At 48.4% G+C, this 23,596-nt stretch overlaps 5 protein-coding genes and 1 long non-coding RNA gene across 18 annotated transcripts in view; 4 read left to right on the top strand and 2 right to left on the bottom strand.

The window, feature by feature from the left end:
* Window positions 1-39: 39 nt before the first annotated feature.
* YOD1 (YOD1 deubiquitinase) lies at window positions 40-4,412 on the top strand. The gene is made up of 2 exons (XM_015885132.3): window positions 40-282; window positions 448-4,412. Exons 1-2 carry the CDS (start codon window positions 75-77, stop codon window positions 1,146-1,148), a joined length of 909 nt encoding a protein of 302 aa, XP_015740618.1. The 5' UTR covers window positions 40-74; the 3' UTR covers window positions 1,149-4,412.
* Window positions 4,413-6,650: 2,238 nt separating this feature from the next.
* Window positions 6,651-11,685, top strand: C38H1orf116 (chromosome 38 C1orf116 homolog). Its single transcript, XM_015885124.3, has 4 exons — window positions 6,651-6,705; window positions 8,772-8,898; window positions 9,777-9,954; window positions 10,314-11,685. The coding sequence occupies exons 2-4, from the start codon at window positions 8,806-8,808 to the stop codon at window positions 11,534-11,536; spliced, it is 1,494 nt and encodes a 497-aa protein (XP_015740610.2). The 5' UTR covers window positions 6,651-6,705; window positions 8,772-8,805; the 3' UTR covers window positions 11,537-11,685.
* LOC146754800 (uncharacterized) lies at window positions 8,526-10,431 on the bottom strand. The gene is made up of 2 exons (XR_014938671.1): window positions 10,300-10,431; window positions 8,526-10,176 (listed from the first exon to the last, which is right to left on the bottom strand). It is a non-coding gene; the product is annotated as an uncharacterized LOC146754800 (long non-coding RNA).
* The window catches only part of LOC107324791 (uncharacterized), a 14,395-nt gene continuing 1,925 nt past the window's right edge, over window positions 11,127-23,596 (bottom strand). For 2 of the 12 annotated variants that reach the window (XM_085526858.1, XM_085526857.1), the window contains exon 3: window positions 22,106-23,223. In XM_085526858.1, coding sequence (XP_085382984.1) covers window positions 23,210-23,223 — 14 coding nt within the window. In that variant the 3' untranslated portion in view covers window positions 22,106-23,209. The other 10 variants (XR_014938665.1, XR_014938663.1, XR_014938660.1 and 7 more) reach the window with 10 other exon arrangements.
* Window positions 14,898-21,818, top strand: LOC107324775 (polymeric immunoglobulin receptor-like). Of its 2 annotated transcripts, XM_015885110.3 has the most exons (9): window positions 14,898-15,030; window positions 16,795-16,903; window positions 17,090-17,431; window positions 17,579-17,908; window positions 17,986-18,315; window positions 18,537-18,834; window positions 20,039-20,151; window positions 20,335-20,458; window positions 20,857-20,962. In XM_015885110.3, the coding sequence occupies exons 2-9, from the start codon at window positions 16,822-16,824 to the stop codon at window positions 20,960-20,962; spliced, it is 1,725 nt and encodes a 574-aa protein (XP_015740596.3). In that variant the 5' UTR covers window positions 14,898-15,030; window positions 16,795-16,821. The 2 variants fall into 2 exon arrangements, with proteins under 2 accessions (XP_015740596.3, XP_015740594.3); XM_015885108.3 differs by lacking the exons at window positions 14,898-15,030; window positions 16,795-16,903; window positions 17,090-17,431 and adding an exon at window positions 21,242-21,818 and having other exon boundaries at window positions 17,581-17,908; window positions 20,857-20,902.
* Window positions 22,837-23,596, top strand: part of PIGR (polymeric immunoglobulin receptor) — a 9,139-nt gene continuing 8,379 nt past the window's right edge. Inside the window, exon 1 of the mRNA XM_015885111.2 lies at window positions 22,837-23,033. Within this exon, the coding sequence (XP_015740597.2) occupies window positions 23,009-23,033 (25 nt within the window). The 5' untranslated portion in view covers window positions 22,837-23,008. The remainder of the gene's footprint in view (window positions 23,034-23,596) is intronic.

Genomic DNA, 23,596 nt, shown 5'->3' with positions numbered 1-23,596 from the left:
GCCGGGTGAGGAAGAGGAGGGGAAGGAAAGGAGGAAGGAGAGGAGGAGGAGGAGGAAGGGGGGCGGCACCGACCATGTTACGGCTGCGCTGCAAGGCCCGGAGCGGGACCCAGCTGTTACCCGGCCTCACCGCACACACCCGGCTCAGAGACATGCAGGCCGCTTTAGCCGCCATCACCGGCGTCCCCGCCTCGGCACAGCGGCTGTTGCTCGGTTTCCCACCTCGGAGCATTGATCTGAGTGATGGAGAGAGGAGGCTGGGAGAGCTGGGCATCCATTCGGGTGAGGCCTAGTTATGAGGGCTGTAATTAGGGCTGTAATTAGTCTAATGAAGTGAGGCTGTGGGTGCTCACCCCCCATTGGAGGTGCTTGAGAACCTACAGCACTTTGTGTTGGGTGGGGATGGGTTGGTGTTAATCTGCCTCTCTACTCACCTCTCTCTAACAGGAGACACGCTCATAGTGGAGGAGGATACATCTAAACCCAGTGCTGGCTCCCCAGTGGTGACCAAGAGAACGATGGAGGTGATGGAAGCGCTTCCAGTGTTGGCCAGGAGGGTGGTACCGGCTGATAACTCGTGTCTGTTCACCAGCATCAACTACGTGGTGGAAGGAGGGGTGTACGACCCCGGCTGCGCTCCGGAGATGCGTAACCTCATAGCACAGATCGTAGGCAGCGACCCCGAGGCGTATTGTGAAGCTGTGCTGGGGAAAAGCAATAGAGAATACTGCGACTGGATCCGGAGAGAGGAAACGTGGGGGGGAGCCATCGAGGTTTCTATTTTATCTAAGTTTTATCAGTGTGAGATCTGTGTGGTGGACACACAGACGGTCAGAATCGATCGTTTCGGGGAGGATGCCGGCTACACCAAACGGGTGCTGTTGATCTATGATGGGATTCATTACGATCCACTCGAGCGTAAGATCCTCGACTCGGACGTTCCTCCCCAAACCATTTTCTCTACCACTGATGATGTCGTCCTCGCACAAGCTTTGGAATTAGCAGATGAAGCCAGAAGGAAGAGGCAGTTCACCGACGTGAATCGCTTCACTCTGAGGTGCATGGTGTGCCAGAAGGGACTGACGGGACAAGTAGAAGCCAGAGAACACGCCAAGGAGACGGGACACACCAACTTCGGGGAGGTGTGACTCCTGTATGAGGATGGTTACATCTACTACCTCACTCATCCGGAATAAAATTCTGGATCTCCAGATAAGCTGTATTTAATCACAAAATTCCGTTCACAGAGCTTGAAAAGCGTGTTAGCTTAACGATGGCCGAGGCGCACAGGTTTGGTGTTGGATAGGGATTTATCCAGCTGGTTTGAAATGTAGGTTATCTTCTCGCATGCTGATTTAGAGTCACTGGGCAGGTGATGTACACTGGCAGCTAAACCTGATGACTGTAATAACCTTCTCTTTGAGTGTGTGCTCTGAGTGGCCATACAGAGCCAGGCTTGTTCAATACTAGTGTAAAAAAAGCGAGCCTCTAAATCACTGTTTTATGTTGTCAGGGTAATTAAATTAAGGGTTTAGGAAATGTATGTATCAGCACTATTTATGCTCATAAATAGACTCTGCGCATAGAAGCAGCCCTTCCAAGGGGAACTGCTCGTGGGGTGCGCAGTATTTAGTGGGAAGAGCATCCCTAAAGCTGCCCTACACTATGTTACTATCAGAAGTAGAATGTATTGTTTGTGTGAAGTCACGGCTTTAGAGAGAGAAGTGGCCTTTAAGCTTTAAGATAGCCTTCTTAAAATTAACGAGTAGGTGGTTAAGTGTTGAATAAACTTATTAATCCTCCATAGGTAGCTTTTAGTTGCTTGGAAAATAACTATCCAGCCCCTTGGTGTTTACACTGCATCGGAACGTAGGCATGTTACTTGGAATACTTGGGTTCTTCTTCACTTTATCTTCAATTCTGGCAGGAGGGAAATACATTCATTAGGGAAGTATCTTAATTTGCATCTCTTTAATACATTGGAATGGTTTTCATTTGGCTGTAGCTGATCTCATGGCCACAGTGTTACTAAGCTGTAGCAGATTCCAAATACTGTAAATTAGCACTTTAAGGTATAGTTCTCAGTTGTGTTTGCTGGTAAGAAGTCTTATAGAAGCAAGGAGTAGTAATCCAGAAGGGAGGCTGGAGGTTTCTTCATCTGCATTCTGCCTTAATGTGTTTGATTTGTCACCGATGACTGTTAAGGAGCAAAGCTTATAATTCAAGATAATGAAGGATGATGCAGTTGAACTGTCAGAACAAAACAAGCTGGGTAAAGTGCCCTACTTCTCATACTGCTCCGAATCAGGGAAGGTGGAATTGATTTCATCAACCTTACCTCACAGCAAGGTTGTGAGCTTAACAGCAAGTGCTTTGAGGTCTTTTAAAAGGTGCTGTATAGGTGCGTAGTACCGAAGGGGATTTATTTGTTTCCTTTGTAATGCCTGTAATACACATTTGTTTTAAGGGATTTTACAATGTTCTTAGCCTTCTATCACACTGTTTCGAGTTACCTCTCTTGCTCTTCTACAAATGGAGAGCAGGAACGTGCATCTTCAGTTTGAGGCAGAAACAAACCTGCTTTCCAAATGGAATCCATCTTAGCTCTGAAGGCCTCCATTCATTGAAGTTCTCAGCTGAGTTGGACCTTGAAATACTGAGAGAATCTCACAGGAAATCGAGTGTAATCACATCAAGTGCTTTGAATTGAGGCAAGAATAATTAAGGATAAAGAATAGGATTGCCAAAAGCACTACAGACCAATTTTCTTTTTATTTCAGTATTAAAATACACATTCACACTGTTGGGGAGATTCCAATAGAAAACCACTTAGCTTCCAGTGTTAAACCACACTTTGCTTTTCATCCATCATGAGAACAAAACAAATCATTACCAACAGCCCTCGAGAAGCTGATGCTTATAGAACCTGAAGGGGAAACTTGAAGATTACACTGATACAACGACTTGAGACAAAGTGCTGTCTAAGAACGAGACCAAGAGACGATCAACCTTAAATCATGTTCTCAGCTTTCACACTGAAGAGGTGAGGCGCCTCGGATAAAGGAGCTGCTCCTCATCATTTGCCATCTGTTACATGGACAATACCTACCTCAGAGAGGTGAACTTTGGGTGTCTTTGAAACAAAAAGTGCTGTAGAAGAAGGAGATACGTATTTATTGTCTGCCACGTTTGCAACGGCGTGGACTTTATGGGAGCAATGCTTAGTATTTTTTAGCTTTGTATCCTTCTGAAAGAGCATCCAAATGCTTTGGGGGGGATTATTTCTCACTTTGCAGTATTTGAAGGTTGAAAATCAGTTGTATTGAATTCAGAGCATTTAGCTTTGCTTTATCATGTCTGCATAGCAAAGCCATTAACAGAGCAGGAGATCCACATTAGGGAGGTGCCTCAGTGTCACCGCTTGGATGCTTTATTTAGTTGCTTAGAAAATAAAATCCTTTTTGGTTTACAATATCAATGGGAGAGCTGTAATTTGTGTCTGTAAAAGCTGATATTATTATGTGCTGACAAAGCGTTTTGAAGAGCAGATAACTGGGGATGTGGACTGAGCTCCTGAACTACATTAAAATGGGGAGCTGTAAAAGGATGGAACATGAAGGGGTTTTTTAATGTCTTTTTAGCAGCATTTACCTGCCCTTAATGCCACAAAAATGGGATCCTGGCAGCAGTGGTGTGAATTTCTGAGCATCCCTCATACATTTGCACTGAACTGTTATTAGTTACAGATACTTTAGAATAGACATATTGTGGGCTCAGGTGGTGACAGGCAGCCTGTACCCATCCACAAAGCCTGCAAGCTATGGGTGTGTGTCCTTACCAATGCCACTTAGTCCCATTCAGATTGAAATTAAACACCAATTTCCTCACTGAACGCTTCAGCACAGAGCTCAGCAGTCACTCAGGCCCTGGAAACTGAAATTCATACTTGAGAGATGGGCTTGGTAGGAGCTGCATTGTTTGTGTTGGCTTCCTGTGCTACTTGGATTAAAGAACTTCACTTTCCCAGTGCCTGCCTGGCCACTTCACCAGCACTAAACCCCTTTAAATAAGTAGAGCCTGACACCCTCATCACGTGGCCTTTTACAAACACTTTGCGTTGTGGGAAGAGATGCTCATCTCATGGATTTCACAGCACTTTAAAAGTTGGTCTGAGTTTACACACTCAGCAAGATACCAAGCAAGGACTTTGCTACATCAGCAGCGCCCATTCCCATTGCAGCAGAGCAAATGGTGTTAAGCAGGTGATTCTCAAGTCTTAGTTACCACCGTAGCACAACGTTCCATTTCATGTACCATCAGTGCAGACCATTTGGAATAACATATTTCCTTCAACACGTAACTTGAACTGCAAAAAATTGTCGATGCACCAATAAACGTGACTGATGCATGCACCCTTGTTTAGCGTAGTCTCTGCCTCAGCTCTTGGATGTCAGGTTATTGCTCTATTCACTGTTCTTCCACCAGCATGGGTTTGTTTTACAGCCTTTACATCTATAAGACAGTCTCTGAGTAATTTACATCTGCTTTCCTCTCTGTCTCATGTCATTAAATAGACTTCAGGAGTTCTCTGTTTCACTAACACCCCGTCCATTACATGGAAGCAATTGCCAATATTAGGAGGTAATCAGCCCAAGTCTGTATTCCACAGCTATATATTATATTGCTGGAATAATGGCTTTTGTAACAGAGCGATGCAATAGGAGGGTTAACAAAATCAGGTTGGCCAGGACTGCAGTGCTCTTGTGGATTATGTTTAATCAGTGCCTTATGGAAAGCACTGGGGGCTGCATTACACAGCCAGAGCTGTCCCCTTGTTTCTCATGTGGGGTTAATGCTAACCAAGCCATGGAGTTCTCTATCTCTTCTCTCTAAAATAGAGGTAATAAACAGGGTTCCTTCTTAGTTCACAGCCACACCAAGACCACCTTATTTCTCTAAGCCAGTGCATTACCCAATCTCTTCCATAATTAGTTTGCCAGCACGCATGGCACCATACACACAATACAGCCCTACAACCAAACCCAGCTCATTATGTCAGCAAGTACCTTATCTGTACAGATGCTGTTCCTCCGTTCCAAGCCTGAATCACCCACACTCTGCTGTTTGTGCAGAGGGTGAGGCACGAGGTGCCTGTTAACATGCCAAAGTCCTTTCACAGCATTCTGGAGAGTTTTCTTTGCATCACTTGACTATTTGCATACACTTCATACCACGTACGTGAAATCACGCTTTATTTTGAGTAGCAGCTGGTTTTGTTTGCCAGAGGAAGAACGTAGGAAAAGAACAGGTTCATTCCAGGCACCTGCTGTACAAAAGTCAGCTCTCAGTAGCTCATGACAATGAAATAGGATGTTTTCCCTCATCTACATAGAGCAGCAAACTCTGCAGATCATATAGCAGAGATTTAGGTCCCAGTGCTGTCAGCACGTTGCTCTCAGCACACAGCCTCTCCATCAGGAGTGCTTCTTCAATTCCCCACATATACATAAGAAAACATACCTGGTCTTGCCATGCTTCCATGCTCTAAGCAGACTCAGAACCAAAGGCAGATAGACAAAAGCATCACAAACCAGGCTGCTCAAACTGCTGCACCATCCAGCACTGCCCCAGTGAGAGCACTAAGCTCCACAATCCCAGGCTGCTGCCCTGCTCCAACAATACAACTGCATTGAAAGCACTATGCTCACATCTCTTACCTTTGTTATTTGTGTGCAGGAGGGCAGCACTGGCTCAGGACTCCCCATACTCACCAGTTTCTCCATCTGTTGTGATTTGCCCCTCAGCCCACATGGCCCTTTTATAACAGGGCACAGCTGTGGCTTGTCAGTGCTGCTGGGAAGCTCTGTGTTCCCCACTCATCCACTTTCCCTCCATCCTTCTGCAGCTTGAAATAACCCATATTTCCACTTCCCTGTTCTATGCAGCAGGGCATGTGTTGCAACAGATGATTACAGCATGAAAACTTGAACCATGGCTGGATTTGTGCCATTTTCCAAGGATTCTGCCCTTTCCTTCTATGAAAGAATCCCTGTAAAGTATAAAGTGGGATAACACAGTCTATGGGAATGATGATACATGAGCCTCATTCTGTTCTGGCAAACAATCTGTATGTGAAGGAACTGAGTCCTGCCCCCAGCTGATGCATCCAATGCCCCAAACCACGGAAGAGAAGAAACCTGCTGCACTGCAATGCGTGCGGCAGCACCCAGCGCCAACACCCGGCGCAGGGTTTAATCACTGCCAACAGGGCGTTTTGGTCAGGGCCTCCAGATGTCAGCGAACAACTATGCTGCAGAACAGGATGTTGGATTAAGGAGTCTCCAGTGAAACCCATGTTGAGGCCAGGAAGGGAGGGCAATGGGTGGTGCCGGGAGCCCGCAGCCACTCACCAAGCTCTGCCCCCCTGGGCACCCTGTGCTGAGCTGCACAGCTGGGTAAAGCAGGGGCTGTGCTGCACCCTGACCCCAACCCAAGTGCAAGAAGGAGCTCAACATGCTCCGGTTGGGATGAGCGGGTCTTGAGTGTGCTGCAGGTGACGGGCAGGCTGCTGCCTGTGCAGCCTTATCTCTGCTGGGAGTTAATGTGTAACCCGCCTGTGTTTGGTTAGCGCAGAAAAGCAAAGACGTCCTGGGATAGACGCAGGCAGGACGAGGATTTGGGCACCGGGGGACGTCGGATATCCTGGTAAAAAAAAAGAGCAAAAATCTTTATTCTTTCCTGCTCTCTCTGCTTTTCTTGCTGAATGTGGTTGTGGTGAAGAGCTGAGTGTCTCTGCCTGGGGTATGGGGCTGCGGTGCCTTCATATAGGGGACTTTGGAAGGAGAAAGAGTGGTGGAGCTGATGCATTGAGCGGCACCAGGATGGAGATTGGGGGGAGGGGGGGATGAAAGTGGTGCTGGGGAGCTGGGGGACACCGGTAAAACTTGTTCTCAGGACAGCAAACTCAGCTCTTAAAACTGAACTGTGCGCCCTGTGCGCCCTGTGTGCCCTATTTGTTTAAAGAGGAGGAACTGGAGAACTGCGCCATTGCCATCTTTCACCCTGGGGTGGGATCTGTCTCACTGTATGGAGAGGCCAGGGGCTGCTTGTGCTCTGTTTCCTCGTGCTCTTTGTGTTTTAGGATGGGGCCCCTTTGCAAGAGGGTGTAGGGCATCAGGGTACAGCTGCAAAATGCACTGATATGGATGAGCGCTGCTGGAGAGCTGCGATAGAGCTCTGGTAGTCAGAGCTGGGATTAGAAGAAAGTAGCCTCTTCAAATAAAGCAATTAGCATTAATTGCTACCCAGCAGCTCTTTGATGTCTGAGGGCTCGGCAAGCTTTGCACAGGACAGTTACAGCAGCTGTTGCAAAAGCTGCCCCAGCGAGTTTTGTGTTCCAAATAAAAAGTGGCCTCTTGGAAAACCTTTTTTAGTGGGAGAATACATGATCGAGAAACACCTTGTCAAGTATCTTTTTAATTCAAACACTTGGTTGACTGTTTAGTCTGTGGCTGACCTGCTGGTTTTTTATAAGGAGGGAACTGCAAAATCCTTCTGAACCATAAAACCTGAGATTTTATTCAGGGTTGGTTTCCTCTTTCCCTGTCCCGAATCGGATGAATGTGTCAGAACCATAATCTCCTCTAAGAACAGCACACAGCAGAATGAGCCCCTTGTTCCTGCCCGGCTCCTGACGCTCCCTGCTGAACTTTGCCTCCTCTCACTCATTCTGTTTAAAGGAAAGGGCTGCTCAGATCAGTTCTGACCACCAAGAATCAACCCGGAGACCCCCGTGTGGTTTTCCCTGCTTGGGTCTGCTTGCTTTGCAGCTGGGGTGTTGCACAGAGGACGATGCTCCAGCATCAAGTTCAAGCAAGACTTTCGCTTCCCTGTTTTGTTCCCTTGGGTTTGTGCAGTGGGTAGGAAGCAGTGCAGAACATTGCAGCAATCCTGGGGGTCCTGCTGGGGCTCTTGCTGCAATTGCAAATGGCGTGAGCAGCAATGTTAGGCAGCTTGGGAAGGCTGAAAGTCCTCAGCCTCAGAGCAAATAGCTCTGGCTATAAGCTTCTCCAAACTCAAAGAACTGGGGGTAGTGCTGCTCCAAAGTCACTGCTTCCTCAGCTGTAATTTGGGTAGTAAATACTGCAAAACCCAAACCTGAAGCGCTGAGTTCCTCCTGAGCGCAAGCATTGGATCTTCCAGGTTGTGGGCGGTGAAATCTGATTTTTGCGGCATATCCCAATTACAAAAGAATTCCTTCAGGGTCTGAGTGTCTTAACAAGCAGCCAGTTCTGCTCGCTTATCACCAGATCTAATACCCTGATCCTGCTACCAAGAAAAGCAGCAGTGTGCTCCCGTGGCCAGGTTGCAGCACAAAGAGCTCCTCTGTCTGTCTGCAAACAACTGCTCCCGCGTGGGCCTGTGTGTGTTGGGGAGGGCGTTTGTTTGCTGGGCTCTGCAGCCCAGCTCTCATCTCCCAAAGAATGGGCGGTGCAAGCAAAGAAAGCAGATAATTGGCGGTGTCAGTCGCTTTTGGAAGATTAATGCTTTTATAGATAGAAGTAATGATGGCTTCTGTAGGTTACTTGGTCTTTTCCCCAGGGGGTGAAGCTCTGCTGTGCATGCTGAGTGTAACTGGCTTGTGTGGGATCCTGTGGACCCTCCCTCAGAGGTGCTTTCAGAAATGCCTTCTCCATGCTAGGAGCAGCCTAAGAGCACAAATGTTTGCATGCAATAGCCCTGCAGCCTAACACATCTCTCTCCTTCTCCAGCCCTGCTCTCCCAGCCCACACTGCAGCCCGTGACATGCCTGGGAAGGACCTGGGGCTGGGTATGGCTGCCTGCAACTCAGACAGCTGTGACAGCATGGTCAGCACAGCCTCCAACCACTCACAACGGGTAAGTCGTCCCATTGCGCTCAGCCCAGGCATGGCTCACAACCTTCAGCATGAGATTCTGGTTGGATTTCTGCTCGAAAGTGCTGTGGCAGCACAAGGAACACACAGATCTTGACCCTAAAACACCTCCGTGGTAGCAATCAAACTCACTGCTTGGTTTCTTCAAGGAATAACACCAAACTGAAGGAGCCCTTGGCACAGCCCAGGGGCAGGGCAGGTTGTCCCAGCACTAGGGTAACTGGGTCACAGTGGCTCCAACAAGAGTGACTGCAATGTAGAAGACATCGAGCTGCGCTCCTCCCCGGCTGACAAGAGATGGGTTTAGGAGTTAAGGTGGAGATGAGCTGGGACTATGGGTGTAGATGTGCAATTTTTCATTATCTGTTCCTTAAAACTTGTTTGTCTCCAAACACTGATTCCAAGATTGATGGCCTAATTACATCCTGTCTGACTTGAAGCATAATTGATATGTGCTAGGACAGTGCTCAGTCCTGGGCAGGTTTCCCATTTGATGTATTGCAAACCAGAACCAAACCCTCTAAAATTTATTAGGGACGGACAAACTGGTTGCAGTATTGCATGGTGCAAGGCTTGGGTAGGTGCCTCTCTGCAAAACAACTCCACCTGAAACAATTTCTCCCCTATGTTTGTTGATCTGACACATGCTCCATCCTTTTCTGCACTTCAGCTTTTTAATGATGTATATTACATGTTGCACTTTGACTTGTTGATTCCACAGTGATCGTATCTCACCATGCTTGAAATGGAACAAAAATTGAACAGGATCTCGCTGTGTTCCTTTCAAAGCTGTGATGTTAACAGGAGAACAAGCAGACCTGTAGTTCCTATCAGTGCTTTCCTTCTTTTCTCTATTCTCAGAGCGATAACAGCTATGACTACTTATCTGTGGAAGAGAAGGAGTGCTTGATGTTCTTAGAAGAAACCATCGGCTCGCTGGATGCAGAAGCAGATAGTGGAGTTTCCACTGATGAGACTGACTATGCAGAAGCCACCCGACTGCCCAGGGCAAGGCTGAAGAAAGACACTGCTCCTCAAGGTAAGCTGGGAAGCTCCAGCCCTGTTTGTAAAGCATTTCCACACTGGGTTGAGCTTCCTTGGCAGGCAGGGAGGGAATGTTGCCCCAGTTTTATTCACTTGGTAAGCAAAGTCCAGATGGCTTTCATCACTCCATGGGTGAGAGGAGGATGTGTGTGGTGGGATATATAGGGCACCGGCTGCGTTCTCCCAGTTGCTGCATGTAGGAGCTGCTAGCAGCTATCTAATGAGGCAAAAAGAACTGCTGGGCAGAGCTCCTCTGCTTGTCATTACCAAACATGAAGAAGCATGCTGTAAATGACAAGATATCCTTTGTGCATGTGCAGCACGGTGCATGACTTCTCACCTCTCTCTGCCTAGAATTGGAGAAGGCTCCTCCTGGAAGCACAGCTCAGCAGCATGCAGCCAACCAGAAAGACACTGAGGGCTCCTCTGGCTTCCCAAGCTCAGCTCCAGCAATGGCACCAAGCCCAGGCTACCACAGCCTTCTGAGGAACATCAGTGCATCAAATGCACAAAGAGCAAACAGAGCTGATGGCAAATCAGATGCACACACTGTGCAGGACCCTGTGCCACCGGGTAAATCTCCACAGGAGATGGGCAAGGAGGGCAGGCTTGGCCAAGCTAATGTGAGAAGAGAGGTGAAATCCATGATCATCCCACCTCCAGCTCCCTTCCAGGACAACCAGGAGAGCCATGCAGAGCAGCCACGAAGCAACAGCTCAGATGCCTGGAAAGAAAATGCAGAGGAGAGCTGGACACGGCCCCGTCCAGCCCTGGGGATGGTGGCTGTCCCCAGTCCTACACCACTGCCACACCGAGAGATGGGCCAGGAGAGCTCAGCACTTCCTCGGGGCCAACCGGATCACCCAGCAGCACAGGAGGTCCCACAGGACCCCGACACCAAACGTGGGCCTCCCACAGCTCCCAAACCACGCAAACTGCCACCAAACATTATCCTGAGAACCAGCAAAGCCAGCCCAGTTCCTCTTGTTGCAGAGCCCGGCCAGAAGGTGAAGGTACCACCGCCATCACCTGCAGGCTCTGCTGGAGACACTGCTGCAGAAAAGCAGAATTCAGGGCAGCTTGATCCCAGGGAGAGGGAAAAGGCCCGGAGGGAGGCACTGGAGAAGCTGGGGCTGCCACAAGACCTGCATGAGCCCAGCCCTGTGCCACCTCCCGACCGGGGGCAGGCAGCACCGAGCACAGCCCCAGCAGGACGGGCCATGAACTTCAAATCCAACACCCTGGAGCGCTCCGGTGTGGGGCTGGGCAGCTGCATGGCCAAGGAACCAAGTGTCAAGGGCAGCGGGTCACTGGGCAAGATGTCCTTCATTGAGAGGCTGGCACCCAGCTTCCTCCGCAGCAGCAGACCGCGGCCAGCATCCCTTGGAGCAGGGAAGGACTTTGCTGCACTGAAAGAGCCCACCGAGGTGGAGAAGAGCAGCAAGAGAAGGTCGAACCCACTGCCCAGCTTCCCCCGGCCACCCCGCTCCTGTGTCAGCGTGAAGATTTCCCCTAAGGGTTCAACAGAGGAACACCGGCGTGAGGCCCTGCGGAAGCTTGGTCTGCTGAAGGAATAGTGCTGGGTGAGCACGAGGAGCACAGCCTGCATCCCTGTGTGGCTCTGCTGGATGAGCAGCTGCTGCTGGGACAGCTTAGGGGGCAGACACAGAGCCTGATGCTCCTGGAGTCGCTCGGTGACTAATAAAGCAATGCCACTTGTATAGGATGTTTTGTACACGGCGAGATATGTGTTTACACATCACAGCAATGTTTGTAAAGACCCAAACACTCAGCATTACTTTTTGCATAGGCTGTGTATCCACTTCTTAACTATCCATCCCTCTATGCTCAGACATGTCATTTCCACGTCTGCGTGAGTCTGTTGCTGCTGGCTCAATTAAAGACACTCTTACACACATCTTTCATTACAAGGATCAAATTCAGGAGCAGTGCTTTGATATGTTCTGATCCCAAACCCTCATGACTATGGTTTCCATGTGCTTCAGTGTGGGAAGCTGACACAGAGCAGATATAAAGTCAAGCTGCACCAAATGCACTCAAGAGCTCTGCAGCATCCAAATGAACACATTTTTCTCTGCTTGTGGTACATTTTGCTTTACTTACCAGTGATGCAAACCTACCTGATATATCAAAACCAAACTCAAACAACGTCCCTCATTCCTGCTCTTAAAATCTAAGCTCAGTAGGAGACAGAATGGGTTATTGCTGCTCCTTACAGAGGGGTTCATGCACAGTGATAGCATACCTGAGTTGTTGCAATAGCTGCTATTTAATCATTAACTCCAATGGGCACTGCAAAACAAGCACAGGTTGTTGTTCTCATTTATCCACAACAGCTCTGACAGCACCTTCACAACTGTACACTGGGAAAACACGCTGGGAACCCAGTATGATACCCATCCATGGTACATTAAAGCAAGCATAGCTCAAAGGAGCTAGTTCTGTCAATTATCTGAGAGCCAGCTCTTGTTTAGTCACAGGAGAAAATATCCCTTCTTTCTCCCAGTGCTGCTCTATTTCTCTCCTTTTTCATCTCAAGGAGGTGTGGAGTTCAGGTGTCCCTGCTTGATGAGCTGGGATCAGCCTGGTACAGCTGGGGACCTCATACCCAGGTGAGCAAAGGGAGCAGCTCGCTGCTATCACTGTTTGTTATTAACCCTCCAAATCACCTCGGTCAAAAGCAATCAGCCTCCACCCATCAGGGTGACTCAGGATGGGTTACCCAGCTCGAGGTAACTCAAGCTCATCAAACAGCAACCCTGATGCCTTTGGTCTCACGCTGCAGCAGCCAGAGCTCACTCCTAATGCAGGCACAGCTGCAGATGGATTGCAATGTGGGGACAGCAGGGACATAGTCCCCATCCCTACCATGGGGCTGTCATGCTGCTGCAGCCTTGCATACTAGAAATCCTTCTCCTTACCTTTTGTAAGGAGCCCATGGGATGCCAGGTTGTCTTGGTGGCAGGTCACCAGGTTTTGTCACCCATGCTTTAGTCCCCACCAGCAAGGTGACTACAGCATGCAATGCACCAGCATGAGCATCCTGGTGATGGATGGGGAAGGGAAACTGCAGTTGTTCTGCGGTGGCAGCTCCGCGGCAGCGACACGCGGTGGCAGTACATGACACACAGTGATGATGATCAAACCTGGTCCACTCCTCCCGCATCCATCCCGAAGGGCAGGAGCAAGGCTCCCATAGCACCGTGAGGTTGTCCTCACATTGAGGTCAAGCAGATAGCGAAGGAACGGTTAGGAAACAGCCAGAGAAAGCGAGATGCGGGGGGAATTAACCCAGTGCCACAGTCAAAATGAATTATTAACGTCGGAGTGGAAGTAGGGAGGCTTTGTCTTATCGACAGCAATAAAACAGTTATGAGAGCAACCTTTGAGCACATTGAGTGCTTCCTGGACTGAGGCACCAACGCAGCTCAGACCCTTTGGGGCATCTCCTGAGCTGAGGTCTCTGCTCACCCTTAGGCATCAATTCTTACCCCAGTGACAGCTCATGGGGTCCTGTGGGCTCATTGCTGCTCCATTAGCTGTGTCAGAGATCCCAGCTGCCATCCAGGCCCCCCTGAGCTCGGGTTGTGACTTCCTGCATGCCAAGGAGTTCTGGTTCTCACCTGCAGCATGGAGTTGTTTCCCACCTTCAGTTTTATGAGCCACATTTTATTGCAATCTGATTGTTTTGCTATCAACATCAATATCAAACCCAAACAAATAGATGTCCTTAGGGAGACTGATAGAACTGAAGCTGAATCAGTGTTGGGAGCTGGTTATTGCACAAGTCTGGGACAAGGCAACAAAATGACTGCAATTCAAGTCATCAGATAATGATAAAGAAAGCAAAACGGCTGGAAACAGATACAGCTTCAACCAGGGAGAATCTAAAGTGATTCAAAAAGCAGGACCTGAGGCTTCAAAGCATTCCTGTGCCCCACAAGTTGGAGAGCCCAACCTTTGCACCCTGGCACACTGCAAAGAGCAAAGCTTGACAGTAAGTCCCATCTATTGGCTTTGCTATGAGCTCCAAACCACCTGCTGCTCTCACATGGAGCCTGATGTCCTACAATGTCTATGGGGGATGGGGAGGGCAGGACCAGCCTGGGGCGTTTCCAGCCCTGCTGTGCATTGACTGCTTCAATCCATCATCTTTATTTGAAGGAAAAACAGAGCAAAGTCCCATCACAACATCACAACTGTTGCTATGCACACTTCTGCCTTTCCAAAGACGATGCAACCCAACCAGCTTCAAATGCACAGCAGTTAAAATGCAGCAATTAAATACAGAGAGAAATTAATCACTATGAAATGACAAGAGGGCACAGAGATGCTCTCAAGTGAAGTCCACGTGCCTTAAAGACACGCTGCTTTGATTTCTCAACTTTGATCTCTGTAGCTGATTGGCAATTTGGTTTAATCAGGCCACGTTGCAATGATCCGATATAATTTCCCTCCATTAAAGTAATTATAACTACCTGGAAATCACAGCGCAGCAGTGCAGCCTTTAACACTGTAGAGCTGAGCTTGCTGCAGTGAGAAACTTGAATGAACTTTGAGGCAGAAAACAGACTTTTGCCCTGGAATCTTTGAGAGCATGGAGCCAGAGGATGAGCATTAGGGCGACTCAGGCTGCAGAAGTGAGTTGAAACACACACAGCATCCTGTCTTGATGTTAAGTTCCACCTTCCCAGCAAGGAGCATTTCAGTGCTAGCAATTAAAAGCCATTCCTTAGTGTTACATCTTTGTGTGTTGTCTTTAGCACTGGGGAATTCCTCTCAAACTGTGCTGTTTCTGCTCCTGGCTTCTTCATTGGTTTCCTTTCCATGTCGCCCACATCATTAAATGGCTAAAAAGGAGCACTCTTCAGGTTCCACATTCAGTACATCACTGTCATTTCTCCTACTTCTGTCATCATTCTGCCTGTCTCCAACTTGCTGAACCTCAAGACAGCAGAAAGTTATTAACTTACATTAAAGAATTAAACATCAAGAGCTGAGCAGAGACCTGCAGAGCTGCAGACCAGGAGCAGAAGCATCCTAACCTAAGGTGGGTGATCCTTACTTTGCCCTGAAGTTAGTATAGAAGAGGGTGCAGTGCTATCATACAGCAGCATGCACTGCTCCGATGAACTTCACTTTGCAAAGGATGGATGTCAGTATGCAATATATCCGCAACGTGAGGTTGTCATCTTAGTGCAGGAAGATTGGCATAACCCATTTCTGCTTAAACCTGCCATTGCTTTTAGAGCTATCATCATCCTTTCTTTCCTCTCCTCAAAGCCATCAATGGGATTATTGCATTTGAAGGAAAAACATGAGGTAGATGAGGCAGGTTCTTGTGTACATGGAGAGATGCAAGCAGGATGCATGTGGCTGGCACTCAGCTGGAGTTGCTCAAGGTAATTGGACTTGGAAGAAGTGAGATCTACTTCTTAATTAGCCTCTTCATGGCGGTCCTGGAAGGCACAGCCCAGGCATTCCCCAGCCCTGTGCTGACACCCTGCTTGTTGCTTCAGGGTGGGAAATGTGAACGTGTGGGGCTTTGAAGCTGTTGTACGGGATCCCAAAAGGTTGCAGCTGGGTGATTGTGCAAGCATTGCACCCACCCCTATGGAGGCACGGAGCTACAGCAGCCTGCAGACACTTCACATCCAGGCACTAATGGCCTAATGCCAGGAAGAACTTAGCAACTTAGTGCCAGCACATTATGTATGATATAGGAAGAAAGCCTTGTTGGAATGCTAACTTGAGTAATCAGCAGCAGGGCCATCTCAATGATGGCAAAACTGGTGACTTCTTCATTAATTTTGGGGTGCCAGAACTGCACCCACTGCCTGATACATGGGGGGAGAAGAAAAACAAGGGGAACTGCCCAAAGAGGATGCAGGGCCAGCTGCACCACCACAGCGCTTCTGCCTGCACTGAAAAGGGAAGAGCACATTTCTGCTGTCCCAGCCACACTTCCCATCAGCAGAAAGGCAACTGGGGCTGAGAGCTGGCTCTGAGCTGGGTTTGTAAGCCCCACAGCTGGGGTGCTACAGGAGAGATGCACATAATCCCAATGCAAGTTATGCAAAGTGTGCAAGCCATGCAAGGCCCTTAGAGTGAGCTGCTGCATGGACCAAACCCACATCCAGAGGCATTCATTGCGTATGCTGCTGCCAGGGCTCAGCCCCATGGCTGGGAATAAGGCATTAAAAGAGCAGCCATTTCCTTATTCCTGTCTCCAAAATGCTTTGAAGTTAGCTCAGTGAGTTAGCAAGGATGAAATAAATCAATTGGTTTGTGCCAACTTCAGGCTTGAATCGCAGTGTGGGTCAAGTCAATCTCAAAGAATTTTAGTTGGGACTCCATAGGATGAAATTCCAGTAATTAAAAGTCAATTTTTAACTCGCACAAGGAAGTAATTCCCCTCCTAAACACTCAAACATCACTTCTGCTGAAATCTGGAAATGGATAACAGCGCTCAGCCCAAAGGTTTTCTGCAAGAAGTGAAGTTACAGCTAAGTAAAATAAGGTTAGAAAGATAATTGCACCTTACCAGGAGGGGCGTTAAGACATGCTGCTTGGATTCCCAGGAACTGCAGCCATTGCTATTGTGTTTTGCACTGAAAAAAAACAGAGAAGATAAGCTGGAGCCCCCAGGTTGGGCTGCAGAGGTTCTGGACGAGACACAGTGATGTGCTATGGGTCATGGCTGCAGCTGGGCTTGGTAATCATCGCTGCCATCCTCAAACTCTCTGTGTGCACCTTTTTGGAGCTGCTCAGCTCTGCAGATCCAAACCACAATCTCCTTTCTGTTTGCTCACAGGGACACCAGCAAAAGCCAGTAACCAAAATGACATTCGGAAGTTTGCCAAGAGAACATTCGAGAAGGGCAAACATGGAGGTTCTCCTCCTCTTTGTGGCTTTGCTGCAAGGTGAGTCAACAGGAAACTCTGCAGGCACCAAAGGTTCCTGCTGGAGTTTTGCTGCTCCCCATCACTACGGAGCAGGATGGCCAGGGCTGATGGAGCTTTGCCTGTGTCACCCTGCTTGGGATGGTAAGGTTCCCCATTCATGGGGATGTTCACTAACTAATGCACTTCTTCCCTCCTTCCCCAAAGAACCAGCCTCAAGCACTTTCTATGGGCCCAGGTTTTTGACAGGTGCAGTTGGAGGGTCCGTCACCCACCAGTGCTTCTACTCCATCACTCCAGCCAACAAGCACGACAGAAAGTTCTGGTGTAAAAAGGGCAGAGATGGGGTTTGCTACACCATCATCTCCACCACCGACTTCATCTCAAAAGACTACATGGGCCGAGTGGCCCTGGAGGATGTCCCCCAGAATGGCACCTTCATGGTGACAATGACACAGCTGAAGACAAGTGACACAGGGTCCTACCGCTGTGGCATTGGCCCCACTAACAGGGACGTGTTTGTCAGCCTGAACCTGACAGTATCAGCAGGTACAGTGATGGGACAGGGAGGGGGTCAGGTCCCCTGTGCTACCCATTGCTTTAAGCAGTTGTGGGCATAAAACCCACCAAAACACCAATGTAGAAGGAGGTGACAAGCAACCAGATACAGTGGTGGCACTCACTCTGTTCCTGCAGGTGTGGACACACAGAGTCCAGTCAAGATGTTCCTCGGGGAGCTCCGTGGTTCTGTAACCATCCCCTGCCCACCTGGGGACAGCCATGGGAGCACCAAGAGGCTGTGGTGCAGAGTGGGGAGAAGCAGCTGCATCCTCATTGCAGACACCAATGGCTACGTGAGGAAGAGCTATGAGGGACGGATCTGTATTACCCCTCAGGAGAGCTCTGGAGCATTCAAAGTGCTGATAAATGATTTAAGGCTGGAAGATGCAGGGCTGTACAAGTGTGGGATGGGCAGCCCAGCTGACTGGGACAGCTGGCAGCTGATGGCCCTGCAGGTGACCACAGGTAGGAAGGGGCTTCTGGGGGCTGCTGTACCCCATTGCAGCCACATCAAACACCACCATGACTTCTCCTATCCACAGTCCCTGCCCAGCCACGGAGGGCGAAGTTTCTGCATGGCAGGGTGGGGGGATCACTGTCCTTCAAATGCCACCATGACCCTGCAGGCAGCTACACCACCAAGTACCTGTGCAGGTGGAGGGAAGCCAGCTGCTCCCTGCTGGTGGACACAGATGGGTTTGTGCACAAGTCTTACAAAGGACGCATATGGATCAGCAGCAGCGAGCAGGACAGTGGGAACTACACCGTAATGATGAGCCAACTGCAAGAGGAGGATGCAGGATGGTACTGGTGTGTGGCCAGGAACGGGCATGAGGAGCACACGACCTCCATGAAACTGAGCATCGAGAAGGGTAGGTGATGGCTGGAAACACAAATCAATCCTTTCCATTTTGTTAATCATTCTTCCCCCATATCCCTTTATGGACACCCCCTTCAAATACTCACCTTTGGGCATGATATCAGGCTTTTTCCATCAGCAGATGTGAAGTGAGATGTGCAAATCACTGGCAACTCTGGAATGACCCCACAGAAAAAGATGGATATTTAAATGCCCAAACCATTTTCTTTGCAGAAAACTTCACTCCACAAAACCCAGCAAGACACAATTCTGTGAACTCCACTTTGCCATTAAGGTCAGCTTCCAACCATATAGTGGCACAGAGGAGCACCACATGGCCAATATACACCATGGGACCAACAAACACCATTGGGCTGACATACTCTGTGGGGCCAACAGACACCACTGGGCTGAGACACACCACGAAGATGGCATACAATATGGGCACCAGCACTGAGGGCATCAGCTCCCATCCTCCAGTTCTCCCTTCCAGCACCTTTGTGACCTCCCGCAGTGAGACCTACAGCCATAAGTAAGTTCATGGCCACCTTTCCTATAGGCACAACCTTAGTGCTTTGCTCCTGCCTGCCCAGTTTCCCTGGGCTCTATACAGATTATAAACTCCAATAGGAGAGAGGAGTAATTAGAAGAGCAGTAGGCAAGCGTATCTCATGTCCATCTGTGGTGTGGGTCTTTGAACTTGTCTTGAATTTTTGATGCTGGTTACTCCTGTAGGCCAGACACCAGAGCCAATAGATGTGTTTCTGCCTGTTTTCCTTTGGTTAGAATGGAGACAGGCCATTAAGCAACAGCAGGCTTGAGCAATAGTGCTGGTGAATCAGTAGCTGTCTCGCTGCACACCTTACCCCAGTCATTATAGGCAGCCAGGAACAGTACGGTGTTTGGGTGCATTGCATAAGGATCTACCTTTGGATGAGGTTAAACATAAGACCAGGAGCTATTTTAGCCTGTAGTTACTTCATAGCACTTCTCTACCAAAATCCGTGCTGCTCACCTGGTGATTTTAAGCTCCTGTGCTTCCTGCTAACGAGGACCAGGACAGCCATGAACTTTTGGACCCTTCAAACCCCCACCTATGGCACCATCCAGCACTGGATGATTTGCATAGCTGGCACAGGCACATCAGATACTGCGGTATCAGTCGTAACTGAAGAAAAACCACAAAGTCCACAAATCCATCCCAACATCTCCAGCAGCAACCCTGCTCACCTTGGAGCCTGCATAAAAAGCACCATCGCTCCATCCCCTGCAGCCTCCTTCAGGCCAAAAAGAGCACGTTGCCAAACCTCAATTCACAACCCTGTATAAAGGGTTGGATTCTTCACTATCTGCATGTAGAACACTGATAATGCTTATGGTGTTTTTTGTAAGGAGACAGCACGTAGATGCCCTGTAACAGCATGAGAGCCTACAAGAGCTCACAGAGAGAGCCTGAAGCTTGCTTGGGAATTTGCATGGTAGAAATAGCTCCTTTTCCTTTTGGGAAGGATAAGTCAATGTGCAGCACAAACCCTGTGTGGTAGAGCAGAGGTAGCTGTAGAAATTACTTCCTCATAAGCCAAACTCCAGATCAAATGACTTCAAGTCTTGCTTGACTTTGTTGACTGTTCTCCTTTGAGTCAATCAGGCTATTTGCTATAAAACCTGCAGCCTGCATTCACCCACCCAGTAACTGATTATGAATCCTATTTAGTTCTGATGGTTCTTCTTTCCAGCTCATCAGGCGGATTCTCTCTGCTCTCCATTGTGATACCAGCTCTGGTCTTGCTGATTTTCATCATAACCACTGTTCTCATCCTTACCAAAATAAAGCTTTGTAAGGAGATGGGTAAGTTGGCCAGGAAACATCTTTTGGGTTACAGCTGTTTCTTCTGGAAGGGCTTTGCTTGCATTCTCGGGGAGCAGAATGTTGAACAAATAGCTTTACAGCAGTGCTCAGAACCATGATCATAAAGGGCTGTGTTGGGATGGAAGAACATCTCACTCTCCCACATACGTGTATCTAAATCAGGAGAAGGAAGAAGCACCCTGGGACAGACAGAAGCTGTGCTGAGTCCCACAGAGGAGCAAAGGATGGAGGAACTCAGCAGCCCAGACAACACCAATGGATGCAAGGCAGAGTCGGGCAGACATCGGTGGGTGTTTTCTTGCAACTCATGCTGCAAATGCCAGCTGCCTTAAAAGGAGAGTCCCAAAACAGATATTAAGGTAGCCATGCAGCAGCTCAGCATGTAAAACATCCCTGCAAGACAAATGTTGAGTTCACACTCCTGGAACTGCCGCCTTTATCCTTTACCAAGAATCATTAAAAGCCATAATCTTCAAAATAATTTGATTAAATCCTATACAAGGCCTATAAATTTATTTCAGTGGCGATTACAACTCTTGCTGACGCATTCTGAACGTGTTATCGCTCTTCCTGCTTGCTTGTTCCAACAAAATCTAATTGCTTGCAACCTCTTGAAGTATTATGTAGAAGCAATCCTTGATCAGTGTTGCAATCATACCATTTCTTTCTGCCCCACATATACAGGATAATACGTGCTCTCCTTGGAAGGTTCGGGCAGACCAGGTTGTGTGTAAGTATCTTCTGTTGGGTAGCATATAAAACCAATGGAGGACTGGTAACACTGCTGTAGAAAACATCCATGGAGACGTTTCCTAGTATGGAGATTTATAGCGACACTTCTCCATCACAAAAATAACATCCAAATGACTGTCACAGTGGTTCAAGTAGTTTAATGATGGCATTTCCCTGTTCCCATCACGGTGCTCTTACATCCCAGCTCTCCGATGCTATAAGCAGCTGTTAATATTTCAGAGGCAGACTGTTGCAAAGGGAAATTGGTCGTGACAACTTGTGCCCTCTGGAACACACCAGTGTGTGGATGCTTACGTGCTTTTCCCTCTTTTCACAGGAATCCTTCAGTGAAAAATACTCTTTCCAACATGAATGATGAAGACTTGACGGAATCCAGACAGACCCCCTTCTCTCAGAGCACGATGTACATGAGCTCAGAAGCTTCTTTATTGAAAGGCAAGGCACAGCTATGACCTCGAAGCAAGCAGCACTTCTTTCTTCCTCCCCATTCTGCAGCCAAATGCCTTGCTGTGTAGTTTGTAGAGAACAAAATGAGGCAATTAGCCATGCTGTTCCTGTATGCAGACCTGACTGTCTCCTGTAGAGCAAAGCACCCCAATGGGGAGCTGGGCGTGGAATGGAAGGATCCTCAGGGCTACAGGTCTTACTTTTGAGTATCTTCATCCTCAAGGATTTGTTTTGCAAAGCACAAACCATGTCGGACTTCAGTCCAACACCAAAGATTTCAGCCCAGCAGCAGCCCAGACTACGTGCCATACTTCAGCCTGGAAAAAAAAAAGCAAAGCAAAGCAAGGGTTGTTTGTGTTCTGGAGATGCCAAAGTGCTTTGGCACCTGTGACTTGGCAAGACGACGTTTCCTTGTCTGTTAAAGCAAATATATTTGCGTAATTCCATCTTGTTCAGAGACAAAGGATCAGTTTCTGGTAAAACTTCAAGGGCAAAGACAGAGGTTTGGATAAAGCAGCTGTTAGTCCATCAGGAACTGCCTCATGTCCAAGGTGCCCAAGTGGCTGCAGGTCCTCACCAGCTGCTTTCAACCAGGGTTCCTCTGCCTACAGTTGTGCCACCATTTCCAGCTCCTTCCAAGCACATCTCAGTGCACATCAGCAGCCAGACAGGTGGTGGGGAAGGCGACACACAGACATCTGAAAAGGAAAGGCTCTCCTGAGAACAGGAGGTGTACAGAAAGCAAACACACCTGTGTTTATTGTGGCCAAGTGCAAACCCCAGAGCTGCTGTCCTGCTCCAGCTCCTCAACTTTCCCTATGAGCAGGTGAGGAAGTCTTCATGTGGCCCTGAATTAAACAATAATTATTGCCTTATTAGAATAAAGGAAAGCAGGTTAATGGCTCATCCCACACAAACAATTCAGTTGTCTCTGATTTTGTGCTTTCATTCAGTTCCATTTCCAACAATCCCACTCTTCACAAGGAACTCTTGCTTGGGACCCCTCATGTGCCACAGCAGGGGAGCAGATCAGCAAGGCTATCCAGCAGAAAACCAGTGACAAAGATGTTTTCACCCAGATTTGCCCCATCAAACACTTCCTCTATTGGTTTGGGATGTCACATTTTGGGTAAATAGGTGAGCCCTGCAGAAGGAAGCTCTCCTTCTTAATGCTAAATGTGGCCGTGACTCAGGGTGCAATGCTGAAGAAGGAGGGACAGGACCCCAGCATGGTGCGCACACAGCAGACCCTTGAGTTGGCATCAAGCTGAATCCCTTCCCAAAGCCAGCAGAGGTACCTGGGCAGCATCCTGAGCCAGAGCCCCCCCTTGGTTGCATAACAACAGGGTGCAACTTGGAGGCTGCACCCTCAGCCAAGTGCCAGCAGAACCAGGAGAGACATTGGCTGCTCTGCTCTCACGTGGCTCAGGGCTCACTTGGGCTTGGATGCTGTTCCCTTAAGTCACAACAGGTGGAATTGCAGGGCTAGTAGTATGAGTATTTAAAACAGGCTGGCACTGCCTGAGCCTGGTGTCCTGGAAGGAGACAGGACAGACACACAGACACACACAAGGAGGTCCTGGGGTCAACCACGAAGCCAGGAGTGGTGAAGCAAAGAGAAAGCAAGAAGTGCAGAATGGTCTGCAGAAGTAACCTGGCATGTAAGTAATGCTTCTTTGTTGTCTTCCTCTCCCTCATTCATCTCCAGGTAGCAGCTCTGTACAGCTGTGCATGGACATGCAGGTCTCGCAGGTGAAGAGATGCTGATTTACTTCCAAATAAGCTCAGAAGCACAGAATCAACTCATAATGTGATCTTCCTTCTCTATGGTAGACTTCTAATCTTCTATTTCTGGAAATAAGTTTAATTATCATTACAATCTTTGCACCGATTGGAAATAATTGTTAGTAAATACTATTGCGGTCGTTACAGCCTTTTGAATGGCAGCAGGGAGGCAGTCACAAGGATGTGGATTTGGGACTGTATCACAGCAAAGGGTGGGTTTCTGCACACCTAAATGCTGACCACACAAAGTCCTTTTGGGCTTTCAATGCATCTGTATGCAGAAATAATGCAGACCTGTAGAAGTCTCAGTTTCACTTTCCAGCCCAAGAGACTAGAAACAGAAATAAGAAAGAAGTGAACCGTTCAAATCCCATCTGAAAAGCAACAAGTTAGTACGGGGGCACATCTAACAGCTTAAAGGAGCATCCAATCGGGTCAT

This window comes from Coturnix japonica, chromosome 38 (assembly GCF_054131305.1).
Source record: "Coturnix japonica strain WE chromosome 38, WE-NBRP24, whole genome shotgun sequence".
Lineage (NCBI taxonomy): Eukaryota > Metazoa > Chordata > Aves > Galliformes > Phasianidae > Coturnix > Coturnix japonica.
The sequence above is the reverse complement of the archived record's forward strand: the minus strand, read 5'-3'. Positions and strand labels throughout refer to the sequence as shown.

Coding starts and splice junctions, on each gene's coding strand:
- C38H1orf116 (XM_015885124.3), top strand. CDS start 8,806: ATGCCTGGGAAGGACCTGGGGCTGGGTATGGCTGCCTGCAACTCAGAC. Junction 8,899..9,776: donor CCTCCAACCACTCACAACGG/GTAAGTCGTCCC, acceptor CTCTATTCTCAG/AGCGATAACAGCTATGACTA. Junction 9,955..10,313: donor GAAAGACACTGCTCCTCAAG/GTAAGCTGGGAA, acceptor CTCTCTGCCTAG/AATTGGAGAAGGCTCCTCCT.
- YOD1 (XM_015885132.3), top strand. CDS start 75: ATGTTACGGCTGCGCTGCAAGGCCCGGAGCGGGACCCAGCTGTTACCC. Junction 283..447: donor AGAGCTGGGCATCCATTCGG/GTGAGGCCTAGT, acceptor TCTCTCTAACAG/GAGACACGCTCATAGTGGAG.
- LOC107324775 (XM_015885110.3), top strand. CDS start 16,822: ATGACATTCGGAAGTTTGCCAAGAGAACATTCGAGAAGGGCAAACATG. Junction 18,316..18,536: donor GAAACTGAGCATCGAGAAGG/GTAGGTGATGGC, acceptor TTTTCTTTGCAG/AAAACTTCACTCCACAAAAC. Junction 20,459..20,856: donor GCAGAGTCGGGCAGACATCG/GTGGGTGTTTTC, acceptor CCACATATACAG/GATAATACGTGCTCTCCTTG.